This window comes from Zingiber officinale, chromosome 3A, assembly GCF_018446385.1.
Source record: "Zingiber officinale cultivar Zhangliang chromosome 3A, Zo_v1.1, whole genome shotgun sequence".
Lineage (NCBI taxonomy): Eukaryota > Viridiplantae > Streptophyta > Magnoliopsida > Zingiberales > Zingiberaceae > Zingiber > Zingiber officinale.
Genome location: NC_055990.1, coordinates 24,801,531 through 24,827,252, shown reverse-complemented (window position 1 = coordinate 24,827,252; position 25,722 = coordinate 24,801,531). Strand labels below are relative to the sequence as shown.

Here is a 25,722-nt window from a genome sequence, read left to right as displayed (position 1 = left end):
GATTAAATGTGACTTAATTGAATTAATCTAATTTCATAAACTAAAATCAGATTTCATTAAACTCAGATTAAATCATACTTATATTAACAAATTTAAGATTATCTATGTATTAAAATTCAGATTTAATTTAAAATAGATTAAATAAGATTAGATTAGACCGAATTTATTTTAACTAACTTTGTTCAATTTATTTATTTAAAATCATATTTAGTTAAATCAGATTTGAACCCATCAGAACAAATTTAATTTAATTTATTATGATTTAACCAAAAAAAATCATTAAGATCATGTTTAATAAAATTTATCCATTTAAACCAGATTCAATTAAATCTCTTTTTAAAGTTAATTAACTCAGTTAAAAAATATTTAACCAGAATTAGACTTCAAGAAAATCATATTAAATCAACTTTAACTTATTCAGATGAAAATTAATTAATGTTAATTATTTAAAAGTAAGATGTAATTTAATCTGAATAAATTTAAGCCCAATTAAATCAGAAACAGATTGAATCAAGATTTGATTTAGTTTCAAGGTTTAAAATCTCGAACCATACAGAGTTTTTGTATTTAACTGGAACAATAGATTTCGGTACCATATCCTAGCGTGTTAGTACCATTACTTATTTAATTGAATTATTAAATTTACTTGAATACAAGCTATAATTTTTAATTAACTTTTTATTATAATTAATTATTTACTTAGTAATTAATTAGATTGCTAATAAATAATGCATATTTTTTTTATTTGTAATGTTCTTTTTATAATTAATTATTTATATCTGTTTTAGTATTTAACTGGAACAATAGATTTCGGTACCATATTGTGGCATGCTAGACTTAAAATATTTACAACCAATTAAATTTTAATTTTTATCTCATATTCATTTGTAATTTGTTAACTTCTTTCTTTTATTTCACAATGATTTACGTTTATAATATTATTCATTTTTTGCAAATAGAATATTGAAATGAGTACTAAGAAAATGAGACCTTGCTTGCTACTCAATCAATAAGGTATGCTTTGCTTTCAAATTTTGCAATATTAGAGAAATTCCAAATTTAATATTTTCATTGTTTAGAATGTAATTTGTTTAAAATAAAATATTTGTATAATTCTATATGATTGTTTGAAATTGGTTCGATAAAAACTTTGTTAAATAAATGTCACTTTACTTCTTGTATTTTTTATGACTTTAATTAATATCTTAGATGCAGTAAAATAGTTTAGAAGTTTATCATTTCATTTTATTTTATTCACATAACTAAAATTATTAAATTCGACAAAAAAATAAAGAGATCAAATGTTTGAATGTAAATATTATATTTTAGATTTAAGTTAAATTTTGTAATTAAATTTATTAAATTTTATAAGTATAAAATATTTAAGAAAAATGAAAAATATAAAACTTGGGTTCAACTGAAACAATCAAATTAAAAAATTGTATATATAAATTTTTTTGATAAAATCAAATTGGAATCTGATTTTTTTGTATCTTCAAATTGAATTAGATGGAGTTTTTAAAAACTAATTTGATACAATTAGTGCACACCTAACTATTTTCAATGATATTTCAATGAAATAAATTAAAATAATATAAATTTAATTAATTAATTAATTTCTTAACTCAATTAATACATTTTATTTAATCAAAATGTGGTGTTGAATTATAGTTGTTCCTTGTCGCTCAAACTAAAGCTTAAGAGAAAACACAAGAGTAGAAGCTCAACACTAATCTCTTCGAATTCTAATTGTCCCATATCCTACTCACGCGATATCTCTTAATCTCTCCTAGTGCATTTTAAATTATTTTTACAAAATTTTAATTAACTAACTAAGCAAAATCCACATTTTAAGGTTGAGTGAAAGTCCATTTAGGGTTAAGTTTATCAAGTAGACATAATAATTAGGAACAAATGAGTTCAAACTCAACTTGATTTTAATTATTTAGGAATATTTAAAATTTAACCAAGTTCCTCTCCCCCAATTCCTCTTGCTCATCTGCAACACTCGCCTGCCACAAATACTATTTGTGGCCTGTCACTCTCTCTATGTATGCTCATCTATAATGCTCGCTTGAGGCCCATCCCTCGATCTATATTTTTGAAACAAAACTTTCCTTCTTACATGTTTCTATTACCTATATCCAACATTATTGGTTATTGGTTATTCGTTAGTGTTGGTCGATGGTGTTGATTAACTAATGATTCTTAGATTATACCTAATATTTTCATATAGTTTGACCTAGTAAGTACCGATCTAAGGAAAGACTTTACCACTTTGTTTATCCACAAATGATATATTAAAAGTAAATAAGAGATACAAAAATAAGTGGATTTATTTTGTGTCAATACATAGTTATGGTTTAGGGTGGGAATATTGTTTTTTGTAAGAAAGATAACTCCTCAAAAGTAGCAAATGTGCAGCAAAAAATAGCTAGAACTACAAGTTGCATATATATCTAGAAATAAACAGTGAAATTTGATAAAATAGAGTGAAATACCAACAAACCTTTGGTAGACCAGTACTTCCGCTGGTATACATTATCACTGCAATGTCTGAAGAAAGGGGTAGATCGGCATCAATAGACTTTTTCATACCCATAGTCTCTACTTCAATAAATGAGGTGATGGTCCAACTGGTAATCTTCTTAGCCAATGAAACCTCACTAGCATCCTCATCCATATAAATGACCCGTTTTAGAGAGTCAAGCTGTCCGCTTATAGCAATCAATTTTTTCAGTTCCTTATTTCCACAAATCACTGTTGTGACCTCTGTCTGAATCAATCACAAAAGGCAATAACTAGGTATTTGTTCCAGCAGAAATTTAGAAAGGCAGAAGGAAATTTCAAAGTAAAGCTGAAAAGAAACAGATCATCAAATAGTAGTTGTAGGAATAAAATACACGTTAGATATATAAAGCAATGACTACATAAGTTAGGGATCTTAGAAGATCTCATGCTTTAGTGGGTTTGAAGATCAGCTTTCGTTGGTAAGTAAGAAAATTTCCACACTATCAAAATTCTAGTAATATACTACAATTATTGATTTTCAAAGCAACAGTGGTTTCTATAAGAAATCTAAGCAAGACAGGTTTATCATCAAGGAGCACGGACGTTATCTCAAATCCCATATCATACAGGAAGAACAGAAACAAATACTGCGAGTGATAAATAAGAATGCCAATCTAATGGAATCATGTAAGTTATAATATACATAACTTAGACTTTCCTAGGTTCCATTACCATCCCCAAGACTCTGTGATCCTGAATTATAGACAATTATAAGTCTTCATAAGACTTGAAAGGAAAATTTAAAAAAAAAAAACTACCAAAACAAAAACAGATAAGTAAATATTTGATTAACTTAATTTGTTAATCTACAATTTCATTAATGCAATATTATTATTATCTTTTATAGATTGACCGATATTGGTATAGTAGAACTCATACACTTTAAGTTACTACATCCCTAAAAAAAATACTTATCTAAACCAAGGTTCAAAACACTGAAGTTTCAATTTTTGACTAGAATGATTTTGTTTTGATATGATGTTGATGTTCCGATATATAATGCTAGTGGTAAATTGGAAATAGAGATGGAAGGAGAAGGAGATGAAGAAGCACAAGAAGAAAAAATAATTATACACTTAATTCAGATTTTGTGTTCCATCTAAAATGATACAGTTATGGCATTAACTTGTATGAGCACAAATTAAAAAATAAATATACCAATCTTAATTCATCTTGACTTAAATTGTAGCATATCAAAGGGCATTAAATGTTGGCGCAACAAAATATTCATCAACATGGTTGACACAATGACATGAGAGATGTTATTTGTGTTAAGTAGTATCATAAAAATAAGTTTCAACCGTATCGCCAGGCACGGTACAAAATTTTAAACCATAATCTCAACTAAAATTAACTTGAACAAAAGGATGTCCAAATCTAACACCTATAGCAGGTTCTCTAAGAGATTGTCTCATCCTCACAAAATGAAAGAAATTAGTTGGCATTTGTTAGAGGATAGAAGGCATAGAGAGAACATGTTAATTACAATTTGAAACCTAAGAGGAAATACATGACAATTCTCTACCATTGGAATGGGGATATTGTTGCTATGTTGGAAGCTAGTTCTGATGGACATGCACAAAATTACTTTAATAATATTTATACATTAATGAAAGTAAACTTAGAAATATTGTTTATAAGGTATATACACGAAGGCAAAGAAGATATCATGCAGCACAAGAAGATTGTAGTTCACGTACATTTACAAAATGATTGCGCCTTCCATTTGACAATATATTTAAGAGAACCACCTTTTAAGGCACAATCGGATGGTTGATTCTTCTTTCAATCTATTCATGTTCACGATGACAAAAAGACGAATACACTCATCCCCAGCGCCTCCACCAACCCGTCCCAGGGCCAACACGGAGAAGGTAAATCCGGACGGCTACTAACCTTTGGAATAGTGACTAGCACATAAGGGAGGCCAATCTATTCATGTTCACAGTATGAGGTACAGTCACCAGATGTTAATAATACCATTTTTGCTGTGTTTGTTGGTAAATCAAGTATATAAGTATTAGACTTTATTTTCTTTAGAATCTTATAAGGACCAGTTTTCTTTAAATTTCTTGCAAATCCTTTTAGGTTAACCTTCAAGCCTTATACATAACCATATCACCATTCTTAAGTTTAACATGCATCTTAGATCTTTGTGTTATTTTGTTTCATCTTCATGCTCCACTCCAATATGTACACCCATTTCAAGACAATTATATGTCATACGGTATGTTTGGCAACTGCTACTTGAAGCATTTACCATCCTTCAAACAAGCATTTGCTACCCTTGATTTTAGGTTTAAGTAATTGTAAATGCAGTTGAGAGACACTGTCAATTAAATGGATTGATAGGTTCAACTCTCACTTGATGGTTTGTTTCATGTAACTTTTTTTCATCTAACCAATTGATGAAACTTTAAACTTTTTACCAACTTAATACCTACTCCGTATCCAATGTAATTTGACAACCTTGTAAAAGTGACTATCTTAATAATTCCCTTTAAGTGGTTGTCAGCATCTTCAACAATAACTCCTTGTCTTTAATTCATCGAAGTTCTATATATATTGAGAATCATAAGTTGATCACATAATTTATCATAACAATTTGTTGGCAAATACTTCTCTCATAGTTTAGCCTCATCTCCTACAATAAGCTAATTGGTGTTTGCCTCGTGCTACTTCAAATTGATATGTTGATTGCATAGTTTATCATAACAATTTGTTGGCAAATACTCCTCTCATAATTTAGCCTCCTCTCCTACAATGAGCTAATTGGTGTTTGCCTCATTCTCCTTATGTCTATTTAAACATCGCTCCACCATATATTTGCTAAACCCATGAACTTTATTAGGCAAAGCATACTCTATGATCATTTGTCCTATAATAGCAATCAAAATATTTTTATATTCTTGCAAGTCAATAAAATAGAGTAGGGTCCACTCTCCCCCTTCGAGATTTTTGTGATACTCCATATCTTCCTTGTTTCAAAGAATCCTCTGGGCCACAGAAAAGGAATGTTGCTGCTAAATTGTAGGAAGCCCTTCTTGAATTGGTTGTTGTTTTGTTTGCCTCTGATATTTCTCCTTTGTAGACCATCAACTTATTCTATCACATGAATATTTTATCTCACTCAGTGCGTCTTTCTGAACCTAGTAGACATATTAACTTGGGTTCTAACCAACGTAATGCAACACAGTTTTAAGGATGTGTGTGGTAGGAATCTAAAATTTAGTTTATGAAAGTTGAGAGGGTTATAGAAAGCTTCTGCATCAGGCAGATTGTATCACACAATCTTAAAACTAAAGCTCTCATAAATCCATACTCCAGCACAACATATTTATAGTAATAGATGGACTCTTAGAGCATAGGAAAAAAACATAAATGACTTAAAAATCACTTTAATTGACTGAGACTTTCTTGTCAAGAATGAAGACTCCCAAGTAAATTAAAAACTCACTCATTGATTTTCCAAAAATTGGATTTTCAAACAATGAACTGTTGGATCTTACACTACTTCAAAAAAATGTGTATAGTATCCAAAGTATGTTAAACTAAAAATTAGACTTTAGAATCCTTCTTATAAACGTTGAGAGAAGATAATTTTATTAATGATCGACTCCCAAATACAGTCATGGAATTCCCAAAATTAAATGGTAGTTTGGCTCCCAATTGTGATTATAAAAAAATATATATCAATAGAGTTACGAAAAGTGAAGCATCAATAGCCATGTGCAAGATCAACCTCACCATTTAATTTTATGATGACAAAGATTTTTTTTAATAGGTGATAAGTGTAGGATTCGTGATGAATGTAGAATCATTGACATGGTTAGAAGGTGTGATGAATAGTTGAAACCTAAAATTTAAATTGATTCAAATATTGATGGAGTCAAAGATGGAGAACAAGTTGCGGCTCAACAAGCTAATAATGGGGATCAAGATAAGGCTATGGAAGAAAAAGAGCATCCAACTCTAGATGTTCTTGATGATCCATTATGCATTAATGGAGGCTCAATCACAAGGGCTAAAGCTAAAAGATGAAGGAAGCATTTAACATACTAATTGAAGATGTTAAAACCAAAGCTACAATTGAAGCAAATTTGACCAAAGTAAATCATGTAGCTTAGTCAACCTAATTCAAGCCTTAGATGGACTTACTTAGCCACTTAAGTCTCATTTCTACGTAGTAGGAACGATTTTGAATTGTAAGCTCAATTTTTACATTTATTTGGATGGTAAAGGTGACTTGAGTCCAAATTAGCTATGTAGTATACATAGGCTTTTTCAAAATGGGCTTCCTGGCCTTTTAGAGTTTTTAGATCACCATACAACTATAAATACTATAAATAAAGGGGGTGGCGTCCACACATGTAGTTTTTGGTTTATTTTCAATCTAGACATCGTGAGGCTCTCACTTGTTGGTTCTTCACTAAATTAGAACTTATCCAAGCAATCCCTTGTGGTGTTAAAAGACTTATCAACCTAAATCTCAAAGTTGTGGCATCTTCCATCTCATATACGAACATGCTTTCTTAAGCATTGGATCAAAGTTCTTTTCATCCATCATATCAATTTAGATTTTCTTTGTTTCTTCTTTTAATTTGTTATGGGTTCATAAGACATTCCTCTCCTTAGGTTAACATATATCAAAGCTTTGGTGCTTTTTAAATCGATTTGGTTATCCTTTTCTTCTTGTACTTTAATCTTTGTTATAATTTTTATCTATCTTGTTCATATATTTATTGTTATCATTCCAATTTTAGCAAATCTTATTTCCCTTGTTGCTATCAACAAAAAAAAGGGAAAAAAAAGAAAAAAAAAATTGTGATTTTGGCGTAAAAAAAGAGAGACAAGAAAAAAAGGGAGGTCGAAATTTTAAAAAAGAAAAGAAAATCGAAGAAAAAAGAGAACCAAAAGAGGGAGCGGAGAGATTTATTTTATCTTTGTTATTTTATACTTGTACCCTTTATCTTCCAATTCTATATTTCCTTTTCTACCTAGATTAAATACTGGTAAATTTTCTTTCAACACTTATCTCAAATATCTTTAACTTTCAATTTCACATTTTCTTTAAGTTTTGCTTAGATTAAATTTAACAAATTTACTTTCGGTACTTATTTCAAGTATTTTTATCATTCAATTCCGCATTTCCTTTAAGTTCGGCCTAGATTCAATTCTAGCATATTTTCTTTCGGCACTTAATTCAAGTTTATATGTATTCTTCTTTAAATTCCTATTTTTTATCCTAATCATTATTCTATGCCCTTCAAATTTTTCAAAAGCTTATTGAGAATTGCCTCAATTCCACGTTCTTTAAAGAGCTAACCATAGTGAGTTAAGTGATTGAGTGACAACAGATTACTTAAGTGAAGAAGAAGTAAGGCTTGGAGAATAAGTTGATCAGCATGCCTTTAAGCAACACTTGGAGCGCATGAAAATTAGATTTAATCAACTCATAGATAGATTGGTGAGACAAGATGTTGTTAATTGCAAAGGAGACAAGTTGGTGGAATTCCTACACAACGTGATAGGCAACATAACCGTGATGACAATGATGATAAAGATGGTGTTTCTAAGGACATTGATTGTAGCAAAAAGTGAGTACGCTCACCTCACAACCCATCCTCAAGTTATGTGAAGGGAGGTAAATCACGGGGTCAGTTTATAGCTGACCGTTAAGTGGCTAGAGGGTAGGAGAGTTTATGAGAACATTGATGATAGAACTTCTCGTGGCAGATTTAGTAATGCTAGAATTGATGGTCAAAGAGGAAGGGTGGATGATCAAGTTGATAGCAACATAGGAAATATCAAATGAAAATTCCTTCATTTTCGCGTAAAAGTGATTCAAAAGTATATTTGATGTATGAAAAAAAAGTGAAACTAGTGTTTTATTACCACAACTAGTCTTAAGAGAAAAAGGTAAAACTTACTATTATTAAATTTATTGATTATGCGATTATTTTGTAGGATCAAATAGTCCTATGCAAGAGAAGAAATTGAGAGATCCATTAACACTTGAGGAGATAAAATTTATTATGAGAAAGAGTATCATTCCATCACATTACTATTGAGATTTATACCAACGGCTATAAGGTCTAACCCAAGAGTCTAAGAGTGTGGATGAATACTATAAGAGATGGATATTTCTATTATTCAGGCCAACATGGAGGAGGATCGATAAGCAACCATGTCACAATTTTTGCAAAGCTTGAATCCAAAAATTGCAAATATAGTGGAGTTGCAACATTACATGGAGCTTGGGGATATGGTGCATATGTCCATGGAAGTTGAAAGACAATTCAAAAGGAAGGGTTCAACCAAGCATGTGCAGAGTTCTAGTTCATCCACCTGAAATCTTACTAGAGAAAAAGCGATATAAAATTGCATCTAAGAGTAAGATCAAGTTTTCTAAGAATAAGGATGCAAATTCTAATTTGGTCAAAGGTAAAAAAAGCCTATCAAACCATTGAGAAATACAGATATTAAATGTTTAAGTGCTTAGGAAGAGAGCATATTGCATCACAATATCTAAACAAAAAAGTTATGATTTTGAAAGAAAATAGTGATATTGAAATTGAGAGTTAGTCAGATAAGAGTGTCTTGCCACCATTAATGGAAAGTTATGGAGAGGAGTATCCAGTTCTTTTTTGTTTTTTTTGGAGGAGTATTTGGGTTAAAGGTGAAGCTCTTATCACTAGGCGTGCTCTAAATGTGCAAGTGAAGCTTTCATACTTGTTGTCACATTAAAGACAAGGTATGTAGTATGATTATAGATGAGGAAGTTGCACTAATGTAGCTAGCAATGTCTTAGTTAAGAAATTAAGTTTACCTGCCACTAAACATTTAATGTGTGGGGAAAATAAGGTCAATAAACAAGTGTTGATTTCATTTTCCATTGGCAGGTATCATGATGAGGTTCTTTGTGATGTAGTGTAAATGCATGTCATACATAATGAGTTCAAAAATAAGTATTCTTTTATTATGCATGGTAAATTTGTAACTCTTGTACCATTAACTCCTATGAAAATCAATAGAGGATCGAAAATGAAATGACTGTGAGAGAAAAAAGATTGAGAAGGAAAAAAATGACAAAAGAAGAAAAAGTGAAAAAGAAATGGAGTGTGCAGAAAGAAAAGGTGAGGATGAGAGAAGTGGAAAAAAGAATGAAAAAGAAAATGAAGAAAATTTTAAAGATCAAGAGAGGAAAAAGGGAGCTTTTATACAAAAGAAAAAGAGGTTAAGAGTCTTTCATTCTCAAGAGCCAATTATTTTACTTTTGTACAAGGAGGCTTGTTTCAACACTAACAATCTTAACCCTATTTTGTCTAGTGTTGTTAACTCTCTTTTGCAGGAATTTGGTGATGTATTCCTTGATGAGATTTTGATGTATTGCCACCACTTAAGGGAATATTACACCAGATTGATTTCATTCCTAGAGCAATAAATCCTAATCGGTCGGCCTAGGATAAGGGAGTTTCAAAGACAAGTCAAAAGTTGATGAGAAAGGGGTATGTTCAATAAAGTTTGAATCCTTGTGCAATTCATGTTTTGCATGTGCCCAAGAGATGGAACTTGGCGAATGTGCATTAATTGCAGAACTATCAACAAGATTACGGTAAAGTATAGTCACCCTATTCCTAAATTAGATGATACACTAGTGTGCCCCCACGGGTTGGAGTGGTTCATGCAGTGGCACTGCCACATATAAGCCTAGGGTTGATTCTCAATGGATACAGAATGCTCTGCTAGTTGCCTCACCCATGCATGCATGGCCACTTGGGGTGAGCGATATCACCTTTTGCCAATGATGATAAACTAGATGAATTACATAGTTTTTGTATTTTCTATAAAATTGATTTGAAGTCTAGTTATCATCAAATTCACATGCGTGAGGGAGATGAATGGAAAACTACTTTTAAGATTAGGTATGATTTGTACAAATGTTTAGTCATATCATATAGGCAGTAACCAATAGCCCTAGTACCTTTATGAGATTAATGAATCATATTTTGCGTGCTTATATTGGAAACTTTATAGTAGTATATTTTGATAACATCTTGATTTATAGCAAAACTTAGAGGAACATCTCAATCATTTACAAAAGTTCTCGTTTTGCAAAATGAAAAGTTGTATGTTGAATCGTTGAAGCATTTAAAGAGCCAAAATTGAATCGACGTCATGCAAAATGATGAAGTTCATTTAATCATTTCCATATGTGATCTAATCAAGTATAAATAAGGTATGAAAAATACTGTTGCAGGTGCTTTGTCTCAAAGGTATACCTCTCTACTTTGAATACTAAATTGTTAGAATTTGAATACATTAAGCATCTATATTCTAATAATCCTGACTTTGAAAATATATTTCAAGTTTGTGAACATGTTGCATTTGGGAAGTTTTATAGGCATGAGGATTCCTTTTTAGGTGAATAGGTTGTGTGTACCTAATTGTTCATTGATGAGAATCATTAGTCCAAGAGGCTCATGGTAGGGGACTATGGGACATTTTACGGTAAGAAAAACTTAAAAGTTTTGGTTGAGCATTTCTTGTGGCCTCACATGAAACCATATGTACTCAAGTTTTGTGAGAAGTGTATTATAAGTAAAATCTAAATCTTTATCTCATGGATTGTATGCACCTTTACCAATTCCTAGTGAACCTTAGATTGATATTTTCATGGACTTTGTTATAGGATTATCTAAGTTAAACGAGGTATGGATTCTATTTTTGTGGTAATGGACAGATTTTATAAAATGGCTCATTTTATTCCTTACAAGAAAACACATGATACTAACTATATTCGTGATCTATTCTTAGGGAGATCATGCAGCTTCTCAAACTATATTCTTGATCTATTCTTTAGGGAGATCGTGCGACTTCATGGAGTGCCTAGGAGGATAGTTTCAAATCATGATGCTAAGTTCCCAAGTTACTTTTGGAAGATGTAGGGAATGTTAGGCACAAAAATTTTGTTTTCTACAACTTGTCATCCACAAACAGATGGACAAATTGAACGTTGTCTACTTTATTGCAAGTTATCATTCAAAAGAATTTAAAAGGTGGGAAAAATTGTTTACCACATGTTGAATTTGCTTATTATAGATTTGTACATTCTACTAATTTTCCACCTTTTGAAATTATATAACTCCAACCACGAATCACCCTGTCATGCCCAGTCTCAAGCCCGGATGACAGTCCTAAGCCCGGATAAAGGACGAGATTGTGTTAGGTTGCTAGTCAGCTTTAATTCAATGAATGAATTCATTAAGCTATTGTGCTAATGTTAAGTTGTTCCCCGGAAGGACCGCATTGCAGGATCCGACTATAACGTCTTCACAAGGACCGCTAGAACTTGGATATAGTGTTAAATATGCAAGAGTTCACGTTGTAGGGTCTGACTGTAACGTATCAGCAATGCCCGTTATATCTCCATAAGAACTTAGGTGTAATGCTAAATATACAAGAGTTTTCACACCATCGGTGGAATAAGAAATATTATAGGAAAACTAATAGTTTAAGATTTAGAACAAGGAATATAAAAACTCTCATTGGTAAAACAATGGAGATAGTAGATATGATGATTAGGAGAAGAATTAATATTTTATGTGTACAAGAGACAAAATGGGTAGGCGACAAGACAAAAATAATAAAAAAAAACTCAGGTTTTAAGTTATGGTAGACAAAAAAAGAGTAAAATAAGAAATGGAGTGGATATGTTTTTAAATAGTTCATTAAAGGAGGAGTAATTAAAAAGGGGATAGAATTATAGCTCTCGAGATCCTAATAGTGAAAGAAACTATGATCATAATTAGCATATATTAGAGGTGTCAATTCGGGTGGATCGGGTCGGGTTGAATTTTTTTTTTTTTACCCCATCCGAATTCAACCCAAAACCTCTAAACCCGAACTCGAACCCAATCAACCGGATCAACCCAAACCCAACTCGGATAACCCAAAAACCCAATTTAAAATGATTTCTTTTTGGTTATTTTTCTTATAATTCTTCACTTTTATCTCAATACTCCATCATTATCATACTAACATTGATATTACCCAATCCGAAAACCCTCCAACCCGAACCTGAAAATGCCCAACCCAAACCTGATTTTTTTCAGGTTGACTCGGGTTGGGTAGTCGGGTCAGGTTTATTTTTGACACCCCTAGCATATATGCACCTCAAGTAGATTAGATAAAGATACAAAATCAAAATTTTCGAAGACCTAGATAAAATATTACAAAATATTTCGTCAAATGAAATGATTTTAATAGAAGGCGGTCTAAATTAACATGTCGAAGTGAAAAATGAGAAATATAAGAGAGCGCAAGGGATTATGGGCTTGGAATAAGAAATGAAGAAGAGAAAACTATATTAGATTTTGTGATAGCGTATGACTTTATACTAGTTAACACGTTTTTTAAAAAAAATAAGAACACTTGATCACGTTCAAAAGTGAGAATAATAAATCAGAAATTGTCTTTCCTATGGTTAGGAATAGAGTTAGAAAGATTTGTAAAGATTGCAAGGTCATCTAAAGCTTAACTACCAGCATTGTTTAGTAGCATTGGATATACGTCTTAATCATAGTATCAATAAAAGAAAAATATACACGACTCTTAAAATTAAATGGTGAAAGTTATAGGATGGAATGCAAAACATATTTAAGAAGATAAGAGTACAAACATTAGGTAAAATATTCAGTGACTCTAATACAACATGGTATCAAAGTTAAAAATAGTAAGAGTGTACTCTGTAAGTCAAAGACACAAGGAATCGTGATGGTGGAATAAGAAAGTACAAGTACAGAAAAAACGAGCATCCTATAAGAAATTATATGTTTGTAAGGATGAGGAAAACTTTAAAAAGAATATACAATGACCAAGAAAAAAGCTAAGAAAACAGTGAATGAAGCAAAAAATGAAATATTTTAATGGTTATATCAAAAATTGGATAAAAAAGAAAGGGAAAAGATATTTATAAAATATCTAAAGTGAAAAAGATCTTATCCGGACAAAATGTATTAAAAATGAATGTAATAAGATACCAATAAATGATGGAGAAATAAGAGTGATGGAAAAGGTATTTTCATCAACTTTTTAATGAAGATTTAAGTTGTAATTTAAGTAGGTGAAATGTGTATAGAAATTTAAATTTGTATCGTAGAATTCAAACTTCAAAAAGCTTTAAATGAAATATATAATGGAAGTCGTTAGACCACATGGTATTCTGATAGAAGTATAAAAGTGTCTAGTGAAACAAAGTATTGAATGACTTGTCAAATTATTCAACATGATATTAAAAACGGAAAAAATGTCTGATCAAGAGGGGAAAGTACTCTAGTTCCCTTATATAAGAACAAATGAGACGTATAAAATTGTATAAGCTATAGGGGTATTAAACTAATGAGTCATACTATGAAACTTTGTAAAAGAGTAAAAGCAAGATCAAAATAAAAACAATACATCTTCTCATGCAATTAATTAAAAAATATCGAGAGCAAAAGCAAGATCTACACATGGTATTAGAGTTCCAGAAATTATATGGAAAATTCTAGAAAAACGAGATGCTAGCAAAGTATATATTGAACTAATTAAGGATATGTATAAATATATAATTACCAGAGTAAAGACTTCAAGCAAATTAACTGAAACATTTTCAATAAAGATAGGGTTGAATCAAGGATTCTCTATCTTTTTATACTAATCATGAACAAACTCACTGAGCACATTCAAAACATAGTATTGTAGTGCATGTTGTTTACAGATGATATTATTTTGGAAGATGAGACACGTAAAGGAGTAAATGCTAAACCAGAATCTTGGCAAGAAACATTAAAAGTGAAAGGTTTTAGACTTAGTAGAGTAAAGACAGAATATATAGAATTTAAGTTTAACAATATTAGACTTAATGAGACAATTGTTAAAATAGGAGATAATAAATTATTCAGAATTGAGAACTTTAAGTATTTAGGATCATTTTTATAAAATGATGAAGGGATTGAGAAAGATGTCTTACATAGAATGCAAGCATGATGGTTGAAATGGAGAAAGGCGTCGGGTGTTTTATGTGATTCTAAAATACCTCTAAAATTTAAAGGGAAGTTCTACAAAATGACGATTAGACCTACTATGTTATATGAAACTTAATGTTGGATTATAACTCAAACACATAAGCAGAAGATGAGAGTTGGAGATGAGGATGTTAAGGTGAATGTGTGGGCATACGAGGATAGACAAAATAAGAAATGAAAGCATTAGAGATAAAGTCAAAATTGCATCTATTGAGGGGAAACTGACACGTTTAAGATAGTACAAACATAGACGGCTAATAAATGCTCTGGTTAAGCAATATAAAACTATGACAAATATGCTCATCAAACCAGGAAGAGGAAGACCAAAAAAGACTTGGTTAGCCGTAATAAAATTATTTAAATATAAATGATGATATAGTAGGGAATAGAATCCAATGGAATAGAATAATCCATATAGCCGACCTCACCTAATAGGATAAGACTTAGTTGTTGTTGTTAAAATTATATTAATTCAACCCTTTAACCCCTTTGGATTTGTCACCTTTGTCTATCTTTAAGCATACTAGCTTAAATGGTACAAGAAAAGTCGAGCTTATGAGGCAAATACATGAGAAAGTTCAATTGTAAATTGAAAAGATGATTGAACAATATGTTACGCAAGCTAACAAGGGGCGAAAGAAAGTGATCTGAACTTGGAGATTGGGTTTGCGTTCATATGAGAAAGGATAGATTCCCTGCTAAACATTGTACTTAGTTGCATCCACGAGGAGATGGATCAATTGCTCGAATCAACGATAATATATACAAACTTGACTTGTAAATATGTGAGTGATACATTCAATGTTTCTGATTTTTCTCCCTATGTAGGTGATGAAGATTTGAGGATGAATCCTGATGGAATCAAAGATGGAGAACAAGTTACGGCTCAACACGCTAATGATGGAGGTCAGAAAGAAAAGGAGCATCCACTCTAGATGTTCTTGATGATCCATTATCGTAGATGGAAGCCCAATTACAAGAACTAAGGCTAAGCAGATGAAGGAAACATTTAATGTGATAATTAAAGGAATTAAAACCAAAGGTACAATTAAAGCAGATTTAACTAAGAGCAAGTTAATTCAAGCCTTAGGCTTAATTAGCCACTCGATTTTGAATTGTAAGAGCATCCAGATCAACTTCTCTAAATACAAAATTTCCCTTAAATTTTACATTTTACGTAAAAAATTTTGCATCAGCTATCTATCCATTCCTTAAATTTAGATTTCATGAATAGTACTTCTCTAAATTTAGGGAATGAAATTCATTCTCTAAACATTAAAATATCATTTAATTTGGGAGAGAGGAGAAATAAATAATATGGATTGGGGGTAATAAAATGTAGATATTACATAGGGAGAGAGAAAAATTAATAAAAAATAAAAGAAAGATAAGAAAACAATAAAAAAAATAAAGATAATGAAAATTTTAGGGTAGCTAATGTAGTGTGTAGTCTAAATTTAATAAAGTAGATGGTTTACCCTAAATTTTAAAAATATTATAAAGAAACTAATGTAGATGTTCTAAGCTCAATTTTTATCTTTATTTGGGTTGTAAAGATGACTTGAATCCAAATTAGCTATGTTCTAAATAGGTCTTTTCTAAATGAGCTTCCTTTTAGCCTTTTAGAATTTTTAGATCGCCCTATAAACTATAAATAAAGGAGGTGGCGGCCACACATGTAGCTTTTAGCTTATTTTCAATTTAAAGTATGGTGAGACTCTTACTTGTTCATTCTTCATTAAATTAAAACTTATCAAAGCAATCCCTTATGGCGTTCAAAGACTTATCAACCTAAATCCCAAGGTTGTAACGTCTTCCATCTCATATACCAAGGTTCGTTCATCCATCTTATCAATTTAGACTTTCCTTGTTTTTTCTTTCAATTTGTTGTGGGTTTCTGAGACATCCTTCTCAGGTTCACATCAAATATTATTGTATAAAATGTAAGGCTCAAAGCATGTTAGGAATCAATTAGAGTGAAATATGCAATGGAAATAACACAAATAAGAAATAAGAACAATGCCAATTAATATCAGTCCTACTCCATGCCTACAATAATGAATTTCTCCTTTAACGAGGTGGAGAAATCTCATAAAAATCAACTTTACTTTATTTTTCAAATAATAAAACAAATTAACCATAAGAGAAAAATAAAAAAATCCAATTCGAAAATAGGAAGAAGCTTTCAAGAGCTTAAGTATAGAAGTACGCAAGCTCATTTCAAGTTGTTGAAAGCACTTAGAAACACAAAAACCAAGGTTATAGTATAAGAGTTTTCTTTCAAAGTCCCCTTGCACCACTATTTATAGTGATATACCATTATAACACACATACTCTATTGAATCCAATTGACTCAAATATCCTCTAATCGACTGAAATACTTCTCTAGTAGACTAAAATGCTTATCAGTTGGTACAATACCTCTTCAGTCGGCTCAAATCTTCGTCTGTCAACTCAACTATATAAGTTTGAAACCTTATCTGCCAATAGATAAGGTTTTTAGTTGACTTTATTCTAGTTAAATTGACTCAAATCTACATCAACCAACTCAATAGGGTAAATTTGCAACCTCATACACTAGTGGATAATATTTCCGGTCAGGTCCAATCTCTTTTAGTCAACTTAAATGGTAGTTGCGACGAACCTTATCCTTCCAATGAATCTTTATTAAATCAACTCCATTTCAGTCGATTCAATTCAAACAGAGAACTTTATTTCTAGCAATGGACTATTCAATTGACTCAAACTACTTCACTACATTAAATTCTTGTTCAAATGAATCAAGTTGAAATGGAATACTTCAATTCTCAAGAGTAACGTCAAAGATTGACTACCAAGTTAACTTTAAGATCAACTACCAAGTTAATTTGACTATTCAGTTAATGAATTTACTTAGAGATCATGAGTTAACTCGAGATTGAGCTCATTCGTTGATTATAGTCTAGAACACTAATTACTTATCAAGTACAATCCTAAGTAAAATTTTATCAAAAACATCCAAAGATTACACTCAATCCTATTGTCTCAAGACTCACTTGCATTCATCAAGTGCATATGTTGTGCAACTGATCAACGTCGACGTTTTGAGCATCCTACCAAAACGTGTTGGTCTTCTGCATTTACATCTAGCAATAGCTATTGAGGTTCTCTATCTACCAAGACCTCTTGAACTTCTGCATCTACCAACACCTCAACACCTATTGTTCTTTCTCCATCAACCAAAATATTATTGGAATGTCTGATTGCCCATTGGACTTGTTCATCTATTAAAACCTCTTAGATTTTTTTTCAACCGATGACATTTGATGAACTTCTCCATCTATTAAGAACTCTTAGTCTTTTCTATCACTTAGATCACCTTTACCCTACTTGGACTTCTCAAACCTCAACACCTGTTGCCTCACCACTACATTTGCAATTTCTGCACTTGTACACTTGACAAACATAACAAACTAAGCTTAAAGTAGACCATTTATTAACTGCATCAAAACATCCTTCTCTAACTCGACTACTTGGGCCATAATTGCACTAACAATCTCCCTTTAGTCATGGTTATCAGACAAATATCCATTCAAACTTAACCTACCTCCAACCTTAACACGTGTTCAGTTATCACTGCATAGGTGTAGTTGTCTTTTAGATTTTTACACCTACACACTAGTCAAATACATCAAAATACCAAGCTAAGTCTACCTTAAGCCTTTCCATTCATATTAAAATAACTTGGCCGGACTCAATCGCTAAAGTGCACAGTTGCACCAACACTATTCCTTTTTGATGTTTGGCAAACTCTTAAAGTAATAGAATGGTCATTTTATTTTCTTTCCCAATTTCTAGCTCATTTAGGATGATAAAAACGAATTCCCCTTTAACCATTTTTGGGGTATTAATTTAAATTTTATTTTTACTCCCCCTTTAGACGCATATAAAAAAAAATTTAGAATATGAGAAAAAATTTCTATTAAATCAAACAAAATAAGTACATTAATTAAAGCATGTAAACAGTCATAAATTTAAAAAATCTGTCTCACTTAAAGTAACATCACCCTAAGATATGATAGTTTTCTCCCATTTTTTAATGTTTCTCCTCTAAAATTTCTATTATTGTATTATTAAATATGACATAAATGTAATAATAATCAAGTTTAGTAGTTTTGGAGTCTAGTCAAACTTTAAGAGAGTAAAAATATTTTAAAAATTCAATATGAAACATTGTTTTTATATTTTCTCGTAATGTCAATCAACCATTTAATTGACTGCTTCAGTCGTTCAGTCGACTGAGTGTAATGTCAATCAACTAAATATTATCTATCTCAGTCGACTGAGTATTGCAATGTTCAGCAGTCCAAATTCATTAATTTGTTAAAAATTTCATATAGTTTAAAAAATCATGAAATTTTACAAATATACGTAACTAAGAGGAATCCATCAGGAAAAAATAATTTTTAATAAAACCTTATTTTTTAAAAAAATGATACTAAGTTGAAAAATGCTTTAAAATAGTCATTTAAAATTAATGTAATAAGTAATCAGGAATTAAGAATTTAAGGTTTATCGTATCAATTAATATCTAACAATGCAATTTCAACAATAAGTGATCTCTTATCATGAACAAAATCTAGAAAATATATAAACTAACCATTTTTCTTAAACTAGTTGATGCACCCACCAACCATCTTAGTAGAGATCCAAATCCTTTAGTCTCAATCTAATTCACTAGATATCCACTAGTAATAACTCTTCTTAGGTCCTTTAGCCAAAATATCATCAAACCATATATATAGCTTTCCCTTGAGCCATAGTCTCCCCTAGGGGTGTACTTGAACCGAGCCGAGCCGAGCAGCTCGAGCTCAGATCGTTTCCCCTAAAGCTCGAGCTCGGCTCGAGTTCGATTCACTCGATTCGTAATGAAATTAAATAGCACACGAACGGATCGAGATTGGTTCGAAAATAGCTCGTTTAAAAGTTAAACAAGCTTAGTTCAAACTCATTTAAGATATTTAGTTATAATAATTATTAAGATATTAATATATTTATAATTCACGTGATATATATATATATATAAAGAGTCTCTTAATGAGCATGTTAACAAACATATTCGCAAGGCTCTAAACGAACTTGAGCGAACTTTTTTTCGAACCGAGATCCGAATAGCTCGCGAACGGCTTGGCACGTTTACACCCTAGTCTCCCCTTAAACTATGGTATTACTTTTCTCACCCATAATCTGGTATCTCTCTCTCTCTCTCTTAAATGCTTCAAAATTTCATAAATCTAGATACCATTGTACAATCAAACCTTCAATCTTAATATAGTTAAACATATCAAATATCAGAAATCTTAATTTTTCTTACAGTTTCAATCAACTCAACTTCTTATTCAGTCAACTAACCAGCCAATTAGATTTGCTCAAAGATCTCGACTTATCTCAAGAGCTCATTTGTCAGTTCCTTGATCAGGTACATGTATAACTTAAAATTCAACTTTAAAAACTAAGATTATAGTCGCTAGTAATATCTCAAGACTCACTTGTCTTCCCCAATGATATTTGGCATGCTTCTGATCAACCTCGCCTTTCAAGCATCCTACCAGCACCTATTGGTTTTGGTATCTACAAAGCCTCTTAAGACTTCTATCAATATCTATTAAGCTTCTCCAACTACCAAGATCTTTTAGATTTCTGCATCTACCTAGTCGCCAACACATATTGGTCTTTCTCCAACTACCATTGAGCATTTGGACTTTTCTATCCGTCAACATGTTGTACTTCATTATTAAAACCTTTTAATCAAACATTTCCATCTAATAAACATTTATTGGATTTCCTTATCTACCAAGACCTCTTAATAACAATTTAAGTCTAACTTGAAACTTTTGTCAACCGCATCAAAACAATCTAATCAAATTCAACCATTTAGGCTATGATTACACCAATAATAAAAATTTAGTTTATCCTCCACTAAGAAATTGGTGTCTTATTCATGATCTTGTACTTGTAATTCTTAAGATTTATTCATTTTTAAATATCTTTTATTATTTCATTTATTACACAAACTTTTTTTCTTGATAATTTATATCCACAAATCCTTCTAATCCAATATGACAGTTTTCAAGCATTTGGGATCAATATTGAAATGATATTGGCAGACATGCTTTCAAATAATTAAGGAATTTATTTGATTTGATTTATTTAAAACTAGTTAGAATGAACATCAAATTAAATTTTGTTACAACATACATGGCAATATAGCATGCACATACAACATAGATTGCATATAGGGATCATATAAATCATATCACATTTTTTCCTATGATATTTCGCTCTACCACCTCGTTAGGAGCCATGTCCTGTATATTGAAGCCAACCACATATGAGGATCACCTGAGCTATATATCATATAGTCATTTGTGGTAAACATCTAGGCCTTTCTAAACCATGAGAGAACTATTAACTATATACCAATAAATAGTAATGAAATACAATAGAGAATAGACAAGTAGAAACCTAAATGAGGATGATAAATAGTTGTCACATACTAGTGTGATAATCAAGAGACAAAGAACAACTATTTGTAAGGGAGACTTCTTGAAAAAGCAAACCTCAATTTATGCTCCACTAAGAAATCATCGTATATTGATGATCCTGTAATTTTTTACAGTTTAATATTTTTTTTTCTTAATATTAGTTTAAAGAACATTTCATGAAAAATAAGAAACATTATTCTTTGGATTCATTAGACAATCTCTATTTGATATCTTTTTCCATTTTTCATTTTTTCCCACTATTTCCAATCAGCCGATCCTACTGATATGATTAGATTCACACAATACCTAGATTTCTGAAACAACCAAAAAGAATGTTGATAACAATTAATGGCAACCTTGCTCGATAATAGTCAAGGATTTTATTTGATTCATAGAATAGCTAAGATCTTATCCAAATAAATTGTATTAAAGATAAATATAATAAGGTACTAGTAAGCGATGGAGAAATAAAAAGCGATTGAAGAAGTATTTTCATCAATTTTTAATGAAGGTTTAGGTGACCAACTTAACTTAGGTAATTTAAGTAGGTCAAATGAGCATAGAAATTTAATTTTTTATTGTAAAATTTAAACTTCATAAATAGAACAAACTTTAAATGGGATACACAATGGAAAAGTCGTTGGATCAGATGATATTCCGATAGAAATATGGAAATACCTAGGGAAACAAGGTATTGAATAACTTACAAAAATTATTTAACATAATATTAAAAGCGAAAAACATGTCTAATCAATGGAGGATAAATATTCTAGTTCCTTTATATAAGAACAAGGAGACGTACAAAATTAAGGCAGACGTACAAAATTGTGCAAACTATAGGGGTATTAAACTAATGAGTCATACAAAGAAACTTTGGAAAAAAGTAATAAAAAAAAAATTAAGGAGACCAATGGCCGAAAATCAATTTGGGTTCATGCCTAAAAGGTCGACAATAGAAGCTATACATCTTTTTTTACAATTAAATAAAAAATATCAGGAGCAAAAACAAGATCTACACATGATATTCAAAACTTATGATAGAGTTTAAAAGAATTCTAAAAAAATGTGTTAGCGTAATATATATTGAACTAATTAAGAATATGTACAAGAATGTAACAACCAAAGTAAAGACTTCAGGTGGAGTAACTGAAGTATTTCCAATAAAGATAGGGCTACATCAAGGATCAACTCTAAGTCCCTATCTTTTTATACTAATTATGGACGAACTACTGACACATTCAAGACACAGTACCGTAATTCATGTTGTTTGCGGATGATATTATTTTTGGTAAATGAAACACGTGAAAGAGTAAATACTAAACTAAAATCTTACCGAAAAACACTAGAAAGTAAAGGTTTTAAGCTTAGTAGAATTTAAGTTTAGCAATATTACACGTAATGAGACAATTGTTAAGATAGGAGATGGCAAATTGCCCGGAACCGAGAGTTTTAAATATTTAGGACCATTTTTGTAAAACGATGGAAGGATTAAAAGATATCTTACATAGAATACAAACAAGATGATTGAAATAAAGAAGAGTATTAAGTGTTGTATGTGACCGTAAAATACCTCTAAAACTTAAAGGAAATTGCAGTTGAACCTATTATATTATATGGAGCTAAATGTTGGACTATGACTCGAGCACATGAACAAAGATGAGAGTTGCAGATATGAGGATGTTAAGGTGGATGTGTGGACATACGAGGATGGACAAAATAAAAAATGAGAGCATTAGAGAGAAAGTCGGAGTTACATCTATTGAGGGAAACCTCTAAGAGACACGTTTAAGGTGATACAGGCATGTACTTAGACGAATAATAAATGTCCCAGTTAGGTGATCTGAAACTATGGCAAGCATGTATATCAACAATGAAACAAGATTAAATTTATTTAAGTATAGATGATGATATAGTAGGAGATACAGCTCAATGCAAAAAAGGATTCATATAATCAATCCCACCGAGTGCGATAGGTTTAATTGTTGTTGTTATTGTTTGTTGTTGATTTTATTTGATTTGGTTCAGCCACTGTTTGAGCAGACAAGAACAGTCTGTTTTTCTTTTGGATGTTCGCATATGTAGCAACAGAAACTGCAAAAATGACAACATAGACTACATATGCGATCTTGCATATTGAAGCCAACTTCAGATGGTGATTGCATAAGCTTTATGTGGTGTAGTTGCCTATCATAAACACTTAGGCTCTTTTCAAAACCATGAAGAAAAGTTTGAACTATCTATCAACAAATTATATTGATTTTAAAAAATACTCTTTATTCTTCAGATCAAAATATTAACACAGAAGATAGAAGAGAAGTAGAGAACTACATCTAACTAAAATCTACGCTAGATAAATGCAAAAGGCAAATAGAATCTCAAAAGAGCATTACTAATAATCTGCACATCAGCATGCATGATAATCAAATAGATAGTGAAAAACTCTGTAATGGGAACATTTTGAAAAATCAAACCTCATTTAACGAGTGGCAAAGAGCCTCCTCTCCCAGTGAAGCATATATAGTAACAACTGTAATATTCTGCCTAAAGCAAGCCTGTTTAACATAAAATTCAACGATATTAGGATTGCTGATGGATGACCCTCAGAAGAAAATGACCAGAGAAATAGATTCTCTTGTCATATTTAAATTTTACAAGTAAAATTAGTCTGGATTAAAATATCATACCTATTCATGTATTGGAGCATGAATCAGAAACTTAAAACCTAAGTGTGTTTGCATTAAATAAGCATGTTAATCTCATACCTAAACTTATTAGCTTCAGTTTCGCTATTTGTTATATTGGTATATTACATTACATATTGATGTATATTCTTATAATCTATATGATCCCTCCATTTAGTGAAAAAGTAATCTTATAAGGCACTACTGGCAAAAAAAAAACAGAGAATAAATAGTGGTAACTGAACATGTCAGATACGTAATAAGGGTGGGGGAGAGGGAAAGCGACAAAAATGTACATGAGTGTTGGAGTTATATAATTTTGTGTCCCCAAAAAAAAAAAAAAAAAAAAAAAAGGGAAAACACAAAAGAATAAAAGGGGGAAAAACACCTGTAAGGAAATAAACCATTCAGCTCGGGTATCAGCAAATATTGAAACCCGCTCATTCTTTATGTGGCCGAGTTGGAACATACCAGATGCAAAACTGCAAACAGTTTTGAAAGCTTGAGCATAACTGATCCATTCATAGTTTCCAAGATGAAGTTTCTCAAAGGATCTCCCATCCTGGTTCACTTCCATTTCTCGTACCACAAGCTTCCGAGATCCAAGTAGAGGCTTGTACGGAAATCGTTTACATGATTGCTCAAAAAGATCAGCCAGTGTTGAGACCCCTTCCCAAAATGACTCCATTGGAGATGTGAAACGGTGGTTGCGAACTGCATATCCCGGCTCACCACCAACAACAACTGGCAGCCCTCGCTTTTTTTCACTAGTTGATCTTCGAAATACAAATGAAGCTATAAGTGGAACCAAGATGCCAACAAAATATGGGTTCATCTTTCAATATAAGCAATTACTAGGTTGTTCAATCCTCAAGATCTTATAAGTTTTTTGAAAGGATTTGATGATACCACCAAATCTGCAAAAAATTAAAAATAAAACAAATAAATAAAATAAAATGGCAATTCTAACGAAAAAAAAGGAAGTTAAAATTTTTATCATTTAAAAACAAGAAAATTCATATTTGTTATCATAAAAGTTATACTTTCATAGGTCCCTGAGAGTATTTCAAATTTTCACATGTATAAAATGAAAATGATATATATTAAAAATCATTATAAATTGAATAAATAACAATCTTGGATATATAATCTGCACATGGCTGATGAAGTTTATCATGCTCATCTTCGTATCAAGCATATTTTACTTTTAAATTCAAGCCATAAGTACAAATGGTTTCGACAAACACCTAAATTGCATGTTTGTATGTTCTTGAACCTTGGAAGGATATTTATGTTCAAAAATCAATAACTTGGATATTTATGAAACCAAAAGAAACAGAGGATACAGCACTGTAGTAGGACTTACAAGATGATGATAATAAAGGGTTTTAAATGTTTATCCATTTGTGTTCTATGTACGATAATTATAAGGGTATTAATTGTGGTCTGCACGATGCAGTAGTCAACAAAATTTTGTCACGAGTTCGCAGACAAGAAGCATCAAAGGTGAGAAAAGAAAAACAAGAAGCACTCAATTCTCAACCAGATTGTTTAACCTCTTCCGGTTTGTATGACAAGCAACAAAGGAAATCTAGGGTCTGAGTTTAGACGAAACCAAGTTGGTTTTTCCCATCCTCGCAATATCCGACCAGATCCAGCAAGACAGTGAAAGACTTAAACAAGAGCACGAAGAAAATAAGAGCCAATCTCTCGAAGCAGAAAGCCGATCGAGCATGGCAGAACTAGATTGAATCGAGTAGAGCGTACCTAAAAGGGTGTGATTGGCTTACTCTTCTGTGAAGTGGTGGCCACGAACAGCGGCGAGAATGAAAACCTAGACGGGTGGGTTGGGAGCGTTTATGGAAGAGAGGATAGCGA

At 31.4% G+C, this 25,722-nt stretch overlaps 1 protein-coding gene across 4 annotated transcripts in view; it reads right to left on the bottom strand.

The window, feature by feature from the left end:
• The window catches only part of LOC122051467 (long chain acyl-CoA synthetase 9, chloroplastic-like), a 34,575-nt gene that overhangs the window by 6,678 nt on the left and 2,175 nt on the right, over positions 1-25,722 (bottom strand). For 2 of the 4 annotated variants that reach the window (XM_042612620.1, XM_042612618.1), the window contains exons 3-4: positions 23,635-23,715; positions 2,510-2,776 (exon numbers count right to left, since the gene is read on the bottom strand). In XM_042612620.1, coding sequence (XP_042468554.1) covers positions 2,510-2,776; positions 23,635-23,715 — 348 coding nt within the window. Of the gene's footprint in view, positions 1-2,509; positions 2,777-23,634; positions 23,716-24,232; positions 24,762-25,611 lie in introns of all 4 variants that reach the window. The other 2 variants (XM_042612619.1, XM_042612621.1) reach the window with 2 other exon arrangements.